The sequence below is a fragment of the Opisthorchis viverrini genome, assembly GCF_000715545.1.
Source record: "Opisthorchis viverrini unplaced genomic scaffold opera_v5_439, whole genome shotgun sequence".
Lineage (NCBI taxonomy): Eukaryota > Metazoa > Platyhelminthes > Trematoda > Opisthorchiida > Opisthorchiidae > Opisthorchis > Opisthorchis viverrini.
In genome coordinates this window covers 331,892-348,056 of record NW_008752097.1, presented here as the reverse complement: position 1 = coordinate 348,056, position 16,165 = coordinate 331,892, and the positions used below count along the sequence as shown (strand labels likewise).

Below are 16,165 nucleotides of genomic sequence, written 5' to 3'. Positions count from 1 at the left end.
ACACCTCATGGCACCTTATTTAAAAAAACTGAACATCTTTACGCGTCTCCTTGAACTTTCGTGGATGTTCCCTGGCTACTACGCATTTGTAGACGAACGCTGCGCAGCAGTTCCACAGGTTCCGTAACCATCGGGTATGCCTTCGATTGGACACAAGCTGTAGAAAACCACGAGATGGAGAACCAAGATGGAGAAAACCAGGCTACGAGAAAACCATACACTCTAGCAATCCCTTAGTGTGCTCTTCGGTTCGTACCAAGCTACGCCACAATCTGTTCCTGGTTCACCAAACCGAAGTCAGAGTTTCTTATTCCTAGAACGCACTATATGCCCCTAAAAATAGTCCGTCCGATGATGTGCGATGGATGAAATTAGTGCTCGGCCTCACAACTGACTAGGCTCATACACAACATTTGGTTGCGTCTGTTACATATGGTAGCTTACAAGAACGCCCTGTTATCGCTTAGCCATAGTGCGCACTCTCTAAACATCCTACACTATTCTCAGTACCCTGATGTTGGCTGCCATTTCTTTGCCTTTTCTATTACCCGCCTTTTCTACCAGCTATTTGCTGTTTACTGGCCCGGCCTTTCTCCCAACCAGAAAAATATCCTGCAACTGGAGTACAAGCCGCAGTTATGATCACTTGCTGACTTACCACCTTACCTTACAGATCTGGTAGCATGCACGACGCATGAACACTGTGTGATGGTCGGGTACATCCTCTATAAGAGGTCGTCTTGTTGCGTTGGTGCGCTCCTGCACTGCCACCTCTCCAGTAGCGCGGGTGCTTTGCTCATTGCCGATGGTTCTGAACCTGGTCCGGGAACCGTCGTTGCCCGTTTGTAGATGTTAGGTTAGACTTGTCTCGGTTGTTTTGTTTGTCTGGCAAGGCTATGACCTGCAGGTGAAAGAAAACTGTCCTCTCGTCCGGTAAAAATGTGCAAGGTAGCCTGAAGATACTCTGCGACACCCATGGCTCACTTGCATTTACAAGGCTATTGTCACACTTGTCTTAGGCGGGGCTGCACCTCACCAAGTCCAATTCGTCAAATATACGACACACGCTCTCCCGCTGCACTCGAGAGTGGTCAACTACAAACAGAATAAAGTATAACGACATTTCTAGTCCTTAAACGCTAGCATTCGAAAGTAGCGCCTATGGGCTCTTTCGCCACGCACCACTGCTTGAGTGAAGCTGATGGCGCACATTCGGGCCTGGTGGCCTATAGTCATGCCTTTATTCTCCCCCTAAACTATGGTACTGTTCAGTTCATGTGGCGACCTTCGGTTAGACCAGTCCTTGTCCATTATTCGAAAAGTTCTTTTTTAATCAGTTCCAATGTGTTTGATGCTCTGTATCACATCGATTCCCCGCATAATTTGTTCTGTGATTCTTGTGCTGAAATAGCCTGTATTGCTGAGCTACTGACCATAAATCGACCTCAGTCCTGTCCAATTTAGCCACTTGTTGTCTTCACTCTAACTGTTATAAACTGAGTCATTATTCTTTCTAATACTGGACTCTTCGCCACTTGATATCTCCTCAGACTCACCAGACCTTGCTGATCTTATTCCATTCTCTCCTATTTCCAAGCTTTGATCTTCCTGCTTTGAACGCCACGTAGGGTCGACACCAACTTCGGATGGTCTGCGCTTTACATCTACCGTCTACATCGGATAATGCCCACTGTATATGACACTGTCTCTTCTGCGCAATCCTCTGTACCTAAAAAGCTCGTCAGTCATGCTTTCGTTCTGACCGCAACAGTATGTTCATGCTTGATGGTATGCTACACACTAGTTGGGAATAAACACTACTGTTATCTCTAGCTGGGCCGAAACTAACCATGACCTCCTGTCGAATTTGTTCTACCTGCGTCCCCTACCTACCTGGGTCCCCTCGGCCGACTCAAAATCCCGGTGCCTACAGAATTATACACCCCCAGTCCGATCACCTCAACCATGACATCGATTGGGAAGTTTTCTAGAAGCCAAGGTATGTCAGTGGAATGATATAACCGCACTGAAATGCATAATCTAATGCACACCAGAAACTATTCCCTACCTGCTCCTGACTGTGTCCTGTCGGCCACTTGTTCCTTTACCTGCAACTGCCAACAAATTGTCTATCTGGTCCCAGCCGTCTCTGTAATGGGTTTGTTCTAATCTACTGAACCCTTTGTTTGGATCTAGCCATCTCGATAGACTTTCGTTTTGTTTTTCTCACAAAGTAAATCGTTTCCTTCACTGTTCGCGCTCCATCCTGTGTATCTGAAGTAAGTCATTTTAGAAATAAGTTATCCCAGATAAATTTGACGCTTGACTCCGCTCCAACAGCATGATCAATGAGTCCATACAGTTTTACCACACCCCATGATTCCGATATTCAAGCCATCATATATCCGCTTTACGAATTTCGCCACCTCATTATCTCTGACCATGAAGCCAGCTATCCAAGGCCACGTAGCCTCAATAACGGTTTACAGTTTTAGTTAAATTTGAATCAGTGTAGCACTGCTGGTTCTTCAGATCCTTTTGCTAATCTCTCATTTTCGGCTGTTTCCAGTTTCTTATCCTGTGCCAGGAGGGACACCTTAGTTTCGGCTCCCCTGTTGTGTATTTGCCCGCCATCTTTGAATTTCAACGGTCTAGTGTAGTGGTCCGGCTACCCAATAAGTTAGTTTTAGGAGTGTGTTACAAAGAAATAAAACTAATTACGCTAGGTTGGGTATACAAAAATAAAGGGGTCAGATGGAACAGACTCACTAACGATTGTTCTCTTTAAAACAGTTCGTCGTTGGTCTAGGTCAGCGAATAAACAATAATCCAATTGCGTTGGTCCAGAGGTCTTCTTCTGAACAGTTTCCACACATAATAGATCCCGAAGATGTTTGAAATGTTTTGATACCAGAGTTAGTACATGAGACTCGCGAATGACCGCTAAAGCGTGAGCGAAATCAGGAGAGTGAGTCGAAGCACGTGACCACGCTTGTATTCTGTGAAATTGTACAAGTGCGCGTTTTTGTAGTTTTTTATATTCAAACAAAAAACGATTATGCAATTGATGAAATACGTAATGTTATAATGGAAGTAAAATAAAGGTACCAGACGCCACAGCAGTCTTGTTTCTATTTGGTATGTATCATTCAAGTTAGAAAGACGTAATAACCGTTTTTCTCTGTTTCCAATGAACGCTGCTTTTGGATACTTGGCACGCGTGTGTCGGATAATGTCCGCTATTAGCTCGACTGTCCCATTTCCGTGGAGTCCTTGGTACACACAAATGCCATTAGTTATTCTTCTACTTTGACTGCACCATTGCGATCATGGCTGACAATGTGCGACCCACCGGCTGAGGATAAAAATTTTCCTTTATTATTTCTGATCCGCGGAGTCATCAGGATGCCTGTCCCTTGGTGTCCACTTCAATGGATAATCAAAAGTCTTACGAGATGTGCGTTGAACTGCTTTTATCGAACGTGGATGACGATTTAGAATGAAGCAGCTCCTTATCCCGCATATACCACAAGGGTATGAAATCCACTGACGAGTGGGCATGCAACTCTTGATAATTGCTTTCTAAGCCATGGTATTTTTCCACCAATGAAAATGCATACAAAATCCCACCCACACACACACAATGGAGCTTTATTTATGCTCACTGTGATTTCATATGGTATTAGTCGGGAATCTATCAAAATGGCGTACGTAGTGTGTTGCTTTTAGCTTTTATTCAACCAACTACATTCACAGGACTCAGATTTAGACAGCATCTGGACTTTAACTCAGAAGCATATTGTTGCAGCTTCGTATATATTTAGAATTGCCTCCCATCTTGAATGACTGCCTTCCCGGTGAACAATTCAAATGAACCGCCCCTTTTTAGACTGGTGTAGTTGATTCCTATCTTTAGTTTCACAGGACATTTATATTTTCCGTTTTCCTTACCGCGCAAATTGTTTTTACCGCTACGGTTATGCTATTTTTGTACCAAAACCTTGGTTAACTGTAAATTTGCTTTAATGCATGAATTTGCGGGCGGCTTTCGATCACGTGTAAGCTGTTGATCCATATCGCCTTCGCTTGCCTTTTGGAGTACCTCACCGTTTGTCGAAGACCGTTGAGATCTGTAATTTTGTATTCCGTGTAACTACTTTCATTTTTATAGTATAGCATATTTGCGAAGCCATTCGTTCGGAGTTTTGCCGGTTTGGTCGCTAACCTTGGTGCTCGTTGCTGAAGAATTCGAAACGGTCGTTACACATTCCTCTGTGAATATGCTCCATTCCGAAACTCCTTCCAGAAGAGCCATCAAGGCCTGGGACAAGCTTTTACCGCGTATGTTCGATTCTATGCTACAAACTAGTTCAAACCCCTACCGAATTAGCGCCTTGTTAGACTCACTGGGACTCAGCATCGTCATTCGTAGAAGTCCCAAATACTGAGTAGGAACGATCAACAGCAACAGCCCGCTGACCTCTAGCAATCCAAATCAGAATCCACACTTGAATGCTCGAAAGTACTCCGTCATGCAGAAAACACTACTCAGGAACCCAGCTAAACAAGGAGTTGATCACACAAATATAAAGTGACGTAACGGGAGCATTCAGATGAGTTATTGATGGTCACGTGACTTCACTTTGCGTCACTCTTGAAGAAGAACGAGTATTGAAATCAAACCGATCATCTTTCATATTCCAGCTGTATCACATTCTTGGCTTTCTCAAACTGCTATGCTGCCTTGGCATTCGGATAGTATAGTAGTATTATAGTATGGTATGGTATTCGGATAGTTTGGTTACCCGACATTTTAACACACGGGCATCGCGGACCGGATTAGGATTTTGAAAAAATTATGGTTTCACGTTTCGTAACCTGATACTCTGGTTACAAACCCATCCAGTACATTTCTCCATTGGCTCGTCATCATAAAAGGAACATTTCAATGAAGCAAACTCACTGATCAGTTAGGTGACCAAGATTGGCGTTCCGCCTCGAGATGTAGGACTGGATGGTGGAAGTCCCAACTGCTCCAAACGGCCACCACTTAACCAAGTCTGCTATGTGGATCTCACATGTTTCTTGAGTTTCCGCTGTTTCAAGCACAGCTATTATACTACAGGCAACTTTGTTCTGATTGTCGAAACACAGTGCTTGTGGGGTTATTGCTCGGAAGCCTGCAGCCGGCTTCGTCCGTCCCACCCACCGTGAGGCTAATCAAATTCATTAGGTCAGCACAGTCTCCGATTTTTCGTCGAAATCTTGTTATTCTGAAACACCAGATCTTAAGCAATTGACAAATCACGGTCATTTGGTAGGTTCTCGAAAAGAGATTGAACTGAATTCCGCCTGAATCTCTCATTTGTGGCCAACTCTAACCGACCCATCTGAGATTCACTTGGTGTGTCCGTTAGCCTCAATTCACCCTTGTGCTAGGCGAATTTCGCCAAATCTGTTTGTCTGAAAAATTTGCTGACAAAACAATATGTAAAATTACTAGGGATTTCCTTTCCTGAACATGTTATTTGATTTTCGGGAAATGCACTCATTTGCAAATCAATTTGGTTTTCACGAGAGTCTCAACTGAATCTCTCGTTTATGATATTCTTCTCGTGGACTGCCCCTACCTGAGGAGCCCCAAGAAAGGCGAAACAGGTCGTGGGCTGTGGAAGAGTTTTCATCAAACTTGTGAGTAATTTCCTTTGTGAAAATATACTGCTGTATCTCGAATATCATGCCAACTGAATCATGAGGCGGCCTGTGTGCAGCACATCATAAACGGGAGATTCGGCTGAGTCTCTTGTGAAAACGAAATTGGTTTGCAAATGAGTGTATCTCTCGAAAACAGTGCAATTTGGATTCAAGTAGATCATAAGGTTGACGGAAACTCGGAGACTGCGCCTACCTGATGAGCCCGAAGTGGAAGGGCGAAACCGGTCGTGGGCTGTCGAAGAGTTTTCAACAACCTTGTGAGTTGTTTCCTTTATGAAAATGCTATTTGATTGCAAATCTGGTCGTTATGACTGCGTCATTCTTTTAATTTTCCGAGACCCCACTCCTGTTACTGTGGAAGACGAAAAATGCTGAAGTCTCGTGTATTTTTCTCGAGGAATCTTGGGCTGACATGTGCTCACAGTCAAGCGTGGGTTCTCCCATAAATAACCGTTTGAAGCACATACCGACTGGTTCTCGGCTTGCGTTAAAATTCTGTCAGCATTATAACTTGGGTAACTGGCATAAGAAAGCTGGCGTGAACGCTTCACCACGCCCAGTAACCAAATCATCGACTGTTTTTCTAAACTTTTTTGAGTCGAATAGTACCCCTGCTTGGTGTCGGCTGGAAGCCCCTTCTGTAGTTTATAGAAAGAAAGCCTAATGAAGAATTTCAGATCTTCGCATACCATCCACATTCTATAAGTAGAAGACAAAAGAATGAACCACCCGTTTGAATAGCCTTCGCTTGAAGGGCCAATCGATATGTGACCAAGTGATGTGTATCCGATGGCTGAGAACCAAAGGGTGAGGATGAAATGAAAGTTGGTCACATTGTCGATCGCTGGGTCGATCTGTCCTGGAGATTTGGGATGTGCACAGTGCTAATGATTCTCAACCAGGATGAAACCGCTGTACGGCGCTTTCCCGCCTCTCGGCACAGATTAACTTTACTTGTGGGCAGGAAAATCAATTGAGAATTTCCAACTTTCTCCAATCTATCATGAATTACTTGAATGGGAAGGGAAATGGCGCACTTTTTCTAGTTCTCCGAAATTCCCTTGCGAGAGTGCAAATAAAACTTATTTGGTTGGAGCGTCATCCATAGAAAGTCATCATTTCTCCTAAACATTTTAATTACCCAGCATCAATTGGTATTAAAGTGGTCTCCAAAATCCCTTTCTTCCTAAAATGAAGCTACTCTCAGCTCTTCAGTAGTATGGGACACAATCGATAGTTTCTAATATCCTTAAAAAGGTGAGTGGAAAATATTAAGCGTAGGCCTGGAAAATCACAGTAAGATATCCCATATTTCGTATACGATGGAACGAATCATTTCAGCTACGAATTTCAGTAGTATCGGACCTGAGATTCAACTTCCACTGTCGTATCCGGTCCAGAAGTCGTGAGTGGGGGACTCCAGCAGTAAGCCGAGAGTGCAGTGTGTGCCTTCTTTTCTAATCATAACATCTTTCGGACCACTGCGCTGCCCTCATTTTACCTCGTGAGTTCTGCAATATCACACCTCTGTAGAGCGAAAAGAGGTCACTAGCTACGGTCTCCTTCACCCGGGTTCGGTCCCATCGGATGTCAGACGATCGCCATTTTGTTGTCCAATCTACGCGCTGTTTCTAAAAATGAGATATATGCACGTGTTCTCTGGTTGAAGTTGAGCGGAACTGCATAGTTTCCTTACTTAGATGAAAGTGGCTTCTTGTATACTTGCGATTAACTGACAGCCCTACCGAAATTCCGATTTGAGTTGTCATCCTCACAACTTCACTCTAGGCCTCACTGCATTATCGTATGAGACAGTGTTCACATGCATATTTGTCTGCTGCGTTGGAGCTGTACATCGTAGGTCCTAAGCACGTGTCACCAAACTCAGGTGGTGTAAGCCTGTTCAGTGCTAATAATTCACACTTTGATTTGCAACTAAACCGTCGATGCACGCCTCTGGCTAATTTACGCCAATCTCTATGTATAGAGTGGGCTTCTATAGGACCGCTTTGGCTGTACAGTGAACCATTTCAGCAGTAAGTTCAAGGTCAGCTGTAATGACCGCGTACTTGTTGCAGAGTGAGTTCAAGGTTCGTTATCTGCCGTGTCCGATGAAGAAAGGTGTTCAGATGAGTCTCGTATTACCATAGTAGATGGCCAAGCACTTCTGCTGAAGTGTAGTCGGATCCCCCTCCCACCGAGTGAGCAATAAAGTGTGCTTTGACACTTTAAAATATCTAAAATTAAAAACCCTTGGTTTGAAATCGCTGCAAAGGGTGCTAGCATAACAGCAGGGTCAAACTACATCAACGACAATATGTGGAATGTAGGAAGAGTGACTTTAGGCTATCTCCAAACGACCAGTATCACCGAGTGTATGCGGTGAAGTTCTCGAGAGGATGATCGTCCTTCGTAGGGATCGCATAACACATCCCGTCCTACTGGGGTTAGTGTTATGTTCAGGAAAGTTATTTCTGTTAGTTGGCTTGTTCGCTGAGCTGGGCAACTTGAATGCAAACATTTCATCACCAATCGAGATGACATCTTCAGTGCGTTTTTTTGGGAAGCGTGGCGGTGCGTAACAACCACTAACCCACCGCTCCGCACCACCTCGCTTGGTGATGAAACGTTTGCAATCAAATTGCCCAGCTCAGAAAACAAGCCAACGACCATCTTCGCTACCTGAGCTACCGACATTTTCCTCCAAAGAAGTTATTTCTGTTCGAAGAAAACCCTCTTATGTGTGATCATTTACATCACTATGCTTTTAAAATGTTTTTCAACCATTGTCCCTACTTTTACCAGATGTTATATCTAACTTTTGGGGGCGATGGTGCCTTCCCCGTGCTCTAAGTGATGACGAGCTAAAAAGATTAAGAACCAAGGTCAGAAAAGCCGTGGGTGACCTTCGGAAATTTCTGCTTGTCTCGCGCTAAGTTTGACTTTTCGATGATAATTAGCTTGTCAGATTTTTACATTCCACCAGGTACTATGATATATCTTGTTAACTTCAGATGACTGTGAGAGCTATCATGCTTCCCGCTGGGTAGAAGTGACTCAAAAAATAACGCTTTGTCGTGGGAATACTGCAGCATTTCAGGTTTGGACAGCTGAAAGGCATGTTTGAATAGTCTGACTCCGTTGGAATAACACCTGTAAACTGCGGTTACTTGCGTGTTTTCTTGGTGTGTTAATGGAGGGAATACGAAACAGGAATAGTGTATTTTGATCTTTCTTGGGAGGGAGCGTTTCTCAAGGACTTCTACAGTGATCTTTGTTGAAAGTTGCCGAACAATCTCTCATGGGACCGGAGTGATATGGTCTTACTTGAGAGGATATGTCCCTCCTGAAGGGGAAGCGTTTTAAGAGGGGGCACCACATTTGTTATCACTGTGCTTCGGTTATCCGATAGGAGAAATTTCCACCATTTTATAGAGCTTTGCATCTAAAGTCACCCTCGGAAGATGAAAACCACTTACTTATTTGAGCAGACCAAACCGTCTACATGCTCCAGTCAGCTGCTCGCTAATTCGCGGCATGTTGGCTTACCCAGAACCATGTGCCTCGTGATTTGATGTTGAGAAAACCTGCTCAATCATAATGACGCTATCCTATCATCCTACCACTCTTGTGACCACCTGCGCATGCAACCCAAAAACGTCACAGAAGCTGAATACTGATCACCTCATGGATAATCGACATACCTCGACGAATGATGATGAAAAAGGCACACAGCATACTTTTGAGCTCATGTGCACATGTTATTCCTAAAACGTCAAGGCGAATGAAAACACTTGTGTTCTGTTAAAAACATTGATGTGTTTTAGCATGATGAGCAGAAGGCAGACCACTCCAGGACATCATTTGTATCGTCCATAAATTCTACTTGATTCCAGGTATGAGTAGTATGAATGGTTTGCTGAAAATCTGGGTAAGTGGTATGGTTATCGTCAGTCCACGTAGTTGAGGCTGTTTGCACAAATATGCGATCAATCTACGAAGCCTGCTGGAGTGCTTAATAAAAACTCAGGTCCTGTGAGTGACTTCAGCATGATTACTTGAGACATTCAGGAGAGTAGGTCGCGACTGTGCAGTTGTGATAAGCTTCTGTGGTGTTCGTCAGCTCCTGTCACCCGAACCCCCATGACCTTGTAATGTATCTACTACCTGGACACACTCCGACAATCAGAATAAGATAAGTTTATGTGACGTAATCAGTTTCGATGATACAGAATGCTTGTTGACGGCAAAAGGGCACCCCAAGTAAATGTTTCGGTTCTTCAGATATTTCTCCCTCGTTTGCCCAGTTGCGACTTCTTCCCCTAGGCTATTCAGCTTCTGCCTCTTGAATTTCACCCTTTCGAAGTTAGTCTCTCCCTTAGAGAACCTACACGGTCACTATTCTTGTTTTTCCCATGGTGTAGTTTGGTGAATTATCAAAAAATCGATATTTATTTCAAAAAACCGTCATATTACTGCTACAAGGTTATATGTCCGCCCGAAATTTGGCATTCGGCATAACACTAGACCATTTTTACCATGTCTGGCAGAACTCATCAGTACAACTGACGGTGGGATCGACACAGAGCCTCAGACTGACTGCACTCAACGTGCACTGTTTTAACCTCAAACCACTTTAAATGACATTAAGCGGACCACTTATTTTTGGGTACGTAAATGAAATACTGAAAAACTGTGTAAATGGTGGACACTGGAACAAACTTGTGTGGCGGAACAGCCCTGTAGTATGATTAGTCACCTTCCGAAATGTGTTTTTTAGGCAATCGCAAGCATGTCGGCTACCTGGGTGCGAATTTCCCAGCGCGACCGACTGTGGGTATATGACAGTCAAATCACAATCTTAAAATATACAAGCTACTGATACAATGTCAGTAACATGTAAAAAAAAAGTAGCATCTTGAGAAATTCATGGAAACGAATGGGCAGCAGCTCACTGATCTGGGGAATCGACAGCTGTTATTCGTTGTCAAAGTGAGAAAAGAGTAAAAAAACTGATGTTATAATTTTCTACAGCTTTCAAATGGACGATAACTAACAAAATTACGGATCTGTTTAACCAAGGGCACTAAAACGGGTCAATTTTATCGAAAGTGTATATCGGAAATATATCGGTCTAGGAGAAGGGGTTAAAATCTACGTGTGGATACTTCAACACACTTTCCAACTCAACAGTTACTTTTCTAACGGAGTCAAATGACTCAATGGTGTCAAGGTGTGCCTCCGTTATTTTCATATTCAAATTCCGTGTGCTCTGAGGCACGCATTTGCAAATTGTAAGTTTCACACGACTCAAAGTGAAAAACCCAGTGGACTCAGTTCGAATGATCTAGCAGACCACTCAGCGGAGATGACGCATTCCAGCCACAGTTTTTTCTCGTATTCTAGTGATATTGCTTATAATCGTACCACTTTGTAGGTTCATCTTCCTTTCGATGAAGCATTGATGGGGAAATTACAGTCAGCTGTGGGTACCTTTGATGGCCGAGAACACCATTTCCGCCATATACTGCGCTTCAATACGTTCATTCATCCAGTGAGCTCTCAACCGTGAAAATCAAGCCCACACTTCAGTGCTTTGACTTGTCTCCTGTCTAAGGTTGCTGGCATTCGCCCTTGCAGCCGTACTTTATCCATTGCATCTGGCCTTTTGTGTCTTGAATCGTGAATGTTTCTTTACGGGATGCATTCCGCGCTAATCGTTCAATGGAACATTCGGAACGCGTACATCATACTTCGACAATTCAGCCCAGTCTTCACGTACTCCAGTTCTTTTCATGCGGCATTCCGCGCTAATCGTTCAATGGAACATTCGGAACGCGTACATCATACTTCGACAATTCAGCCCAGTCTTCACGTACTTACTGGTAACTCAATTAATTCCCAGCCGAATCTCTGTTTCATGATGTTTTTTTAATTGAATGTGCTGCACGAAGGCCGTCTTACTTTCCAGTAGGTAAGGTAATTCGATGTATCGCAGTATTTTGTCTATCACGCATGGTTGATGGAAACTCGGGTACTGCGCCTATCTGATGAGCCCCAAAAAGGGAGGAACCAGTCGTGGGCTGTCGGAGAAGTTTCAGCAACTTTATGAGTAGTTCACTACGTCTATACATGTATCGCGATATCTCGAATATCGTAGTAACTGGAACATGAGGCGGCCTGGTGCACTACATTCAATGGCCTGGACACGTCACAAACGAGAGATTCATCTGGGTACCAGGTGGGTCTCTCGCAAAACCAAATTTTGTTGCAATCAGTGTACTTCTATAAACGAGTATGTTCTGTAAAGTGGGACTGTTTTTATTACTAACACTGCGAACCGTTAATCTGTTTCTGTGCGTATTCCAAAGACAGTTTAGCTTTCCACAAAGACCGATTCTGATTGAACCCGTATTTAATCAGGTCACCTGATTACTGTGGCTTGTTAGGACTATTAAAACCCATGATGTTTTTCTTAAAACCCTCATTAGGAACGTGAGGAGGCTGTGTTCGTACCTGTTTCTCTCTGAAGAGACAGGAAGTGACATTAGTTTCTTTGCAGAAGTCTTAGTGTTCTGTGTATGGCTTGTTCTCTGAGCTGTAGCATATGATTCCAAACGTTCCATCACTAATCTTTCTGCTGTGAAACAAAGCAGGACGGAACGTCACCAGGTGACGATTCATCACTTATCAGATCTCTCAGTCAGAATTAATAGTTAATGAGAATAAATCATGGATCTAATGGAACGTCGACCACCGACTGCCTATAGCTGCTAGCCACGGAGCCATGTGACCACCCCGTTCCACGCCGTTCTCACCAGCCTCAATCAGAACGAAAGGTCACCAGCGGTGGCGTTTTCGGGATTTGACTTCATTGGTGTCAGCAATCTTAGTTGTGACAAGTTGGCTCCCTATCATTCAGCTGTTGCCATATGTCCTTCTATTCCCGGACGAATCCCCCAGAGCTGACGTTGTGCTCAGGAACACTTCGAAGCCTGACTTTGTCACCTGAGTGATGATTACCGACTGTGGGTGGCCTAAATTTGTCACCTAGTTTAAACAAGCAACACAAAAGTCATTTTTTCTGGACAACTTCTAGTGTGTGTAATCGCTAGCCCCATCAAATAAAGTATGTGATTCTACGTTGATTTGCAGCCTGTTTTTGATAAGCAAATGACTTGTTCAGGACAACTGTTTTACGACGAGACAGTTTACTTTTAAATCATGTACTTTTACTGAACCTGGCACGGGTTGGAGAGAGAATTTCGGGCAGAGCATACTGTTCCCAAAAGGAAATACAATGATTTCATCATCTTTTCTTCAGTAGATTTATTCTTTCTCAGTTCTGCTACTGAAATCCTTCTAGAGCTAATACCGTGTTATCTTCAGGTCTCTAGACAGACCGAATTTTCGGGTAGTGTATTACTTCATTCGCTAGTTGTCAGGCGCTTCGACACCAAAGCACTACTTTGTATGGTACCCAAATGTACCCACCGGATCACAGAGTTTTCCACAGTGCTTCATGATTTCCTTTTTAGCTGGTATGAATACGCTGGTATCGGTCTATTCGCCCCACAGAACGGAACACAAGTGGAATATGATTCAGCACACGCGAAAACTCAGTAACTGCACCGCATATTCATTGAGCCGAGTAGTGGAGTGTTTTCAATCTGAGTTCAACACCCAACTTATCAGATCCGTGTGTGTGTTTGCGAGCGATTCGAAGTGCATTTTCTGATGGGACGTGCATTTGTCGCTCAAACTTCATGGCTCCCACCACTTTCGGAATGCCGTGGTCAAGGTTACCAGAAACTATGGTGCCACTGACCACCAGCCTAACGAAGACTGCCCTGTGTTGATTAATACAGAACGCCATATGTGTGTGTGTTCAACACTTTACTGTATCAAACTGGTATTTAGACCCTGTTGCCGTTTGAAATATATCGCCCTCAAGTGATGGGGGATGAGAGAGTGGATGTTCACCAGTTCTCGACACCGTCTGTTGTGTGCCTGACCTTTGTTGTTCGTTTGCCTGCCAGCTAACACACCTTGAGCGCTGGAGTCGAAGTATGAAGAGGGTAATTCAGTAGACGTAGTGGAGACAAGTCTATACCGGCCATGCTGGTTCCATCCTGTCACTGGAATTCAGTAGTGCTGTGCCAATACGTGTCTGCATGCACGATGAAAGGCCATTTGAAGGATCAGTGGCGTTTCTTCTGTCATCTGTTGCAGTCGGATGTTTGAGACGGTGACTGACATCTGTCGGGGGAGCGTGACATTCGAACCACTGTTCGTGTGTCACACATACGTGAAACTATGTGAATGAGTGACAAGCTGGGTGACACGTTCTACCGAATCCGACTACTCGCTAGCTTGTTCTAGGCTATGCGCTGTCTACCTCACAAATATTTGGCATTAAACTAACCTAGACTTTAGGGAAAAAAGCACTCCACCCGAAGAAAATCAGACATCATGAACCAGATGTCTTCACAACCTAGAAAACCGGCTCCAATGCTTAGAGAAACACAGTGCGAAACGACAATAAGACCACCTGTTTTTTTCTCAGTGTTCTCTCCGATTCAGCTCAAGACATTTTCATCGCCAATCAACTGAAATATTTGCGGTACTGACAAAGTTGCGAATGAGTAATGAGCCCAGAGGTGAACGAAACCGGTCGTAAGCCAATCTGAAAACCAGCTGAAGGAACTGTAATTTAGATAGCAATGAAACCAATCGCCCTACAGTTATGCCACGTTCATCGATCGGTTCGCATCATCACCCACTGAGGTGACATTCAAATTTGTTTCCTATCTAGCGTTAACAGACAGAACGTTAGCGGCGATCGAAACAGACATCACTGTGCAGTCACACAGATCTAACTGCATGACTCCCTTGTGCAGATAAAGACTACTCAGTTATCGATCGCGATTTAGGGGCGTTTAACAGGAAGCTAAATGAAACAGACTACAGCAGGAAAGTATGTGCTGTTGCAGTCAGTCGATGACGCAAACATTAAAAAAAACGCATCATCTGACTAACAGAAGCTACTTTTCTGATCGATGGACAACGTACACGCATGTTCACCCACTGTGAAATCACCTGAAAATCGCATATGGATCTTTTAGTGGTGTCATTCGAGTGATGCCGTGGGTCAGAGGCATATTACGCTTTGTCATTGTGACTCCCAACCCACAACAAAAGAACTGTGTAACCACAACAGCTTCCGAAATGATGATAGGGGCAATGGGACGTCCGACCGCTCAATTCTACTAGATACGAGAAAGCTGATCAACCAGGAGTGCAAGACTGGTGTTTTCAAAGTTGTGGGCCTTCATTCAGCGCAAAAACATTGAACAGTGTCCCTCAAGACCGAAGTACTCTCACAAAAGCACACTACTTTGTTAAACAGATCCTACCCAATGCTTCTGGCAATTAACCTCCCGTCGCCAGCTTGTCGGTGAATGAATGTGTTGTACGATGCTGCCGAGGTGAATAATAACTATGCTTCCAAGCTTTCTCACATCAGCGTTGTTTCATCGGCATATCGGGGGTTATTTCATAACCAACCAGTGGTGTGGGACTTCACCTCTCAGTTTTGTTTCAATTTGGGCTCTGGGAGTGAAAGCAGCCTGGATAATATAAGTACTATCCCAAGTGGATCCACTTTGTAATACAAATGTGGCACATACAACTTGGCACAATTTCCCACTGTGTGAGAGTTAACGAAAGATGGGAACGATGAGCGACCGGCGACCAGTTCGTAAGATTTGGCTTGCTACCGACATGATGTGAAAAAATGAGGGAACCGAAATTTTTTATGGTTTTGAATGTTATTCACGTGAGAGCTTGAGGTCCCCCATTGATGCCAAAACGGAAATCATGATCGATTTGATAGACGAGGAGAAAATGAGAGATGTTTTTGTTGTCTGGATAAGAACAAGTCGGAAAAATGCCATTTGAAAAGTAACCTCACCTAGATCCATAATACCAAATTGAATTTTTACGTTCCTTGTCCAGCTTTCAGACAAAAAAACCTGCGTAAACCTGTCGGGGAAATACTGAGTCTTGTAGACGGATGAACCGGTAACTTTAATAGGTCGAATGTGCTTAGAATCTGTGAATGAACTCGGGATGCAAAGATCCCATGAACTTCAAAAGGGAATTTATCCGAGCATTATCCTCCGGCGAGTGCTAGCGAGTAAACCTCCTATACTGTGAAAGGTGTCAAGTTTCAGACTTTTTTAAACAAGCCTTAACAGTTGATTCTCTCGTGAAAACCAAAGTGATTTGCAAATAAGTGTATTGCGCCAATTTCGTGCGATTTGGGTTCAGCTAGAACATAAGGTTGACGGAAATGCTGGGGATATCAATATCCCCCAGAAAACGCTGTTTTTATGTGTTGTGTAGCGAACTCCTGGCATCTTCAAGGTCAAACTATGAAAAATCAATG

At 43.8% G+C, this 16,165-nt stretch overlaps 2 protein-coding genes across 2 annotated transcripts in view; one reads left to right on the top strand and one right to left on the bottom strand.

Moving 5' to 3' along the window:
- T265_11029 (hypothetical protein) overlaps window positions 1-16,165 on the top strand; it is a gene marked incomplete at both ends in the record, with an annotated part of 29,576 nt that overhangs the window by 9,186 nt on the left and 4,225 nt on the right. Inside the window, one exon of the mRNA XM_009177570.1 lies at window positions 4,177-4,341. Coding sequence (XP_009175834.1) covers window positions 4,177-4,341 — 165 coding nt within the window. The remainder of the gene's footprint in view (window positions 1-4,176; window positions 4,342-16,165) is intronic.
- T265_15321 (hypothetical protein) lies at window positions 9,539-13,771 on the bottom strand (the record flags this gene model as incomplete). Its single annotated transcript, XM_009177571.1, has 4 exons — window positions 9,539-9,709; window positions 10,913-11,062; window positions 11,837-11,917; window positions 13,616-13,771. Coding segments are annotated over 4 exons (558 nt in total), but the record flags the coding sequence as incomplete, so codon positions are not given.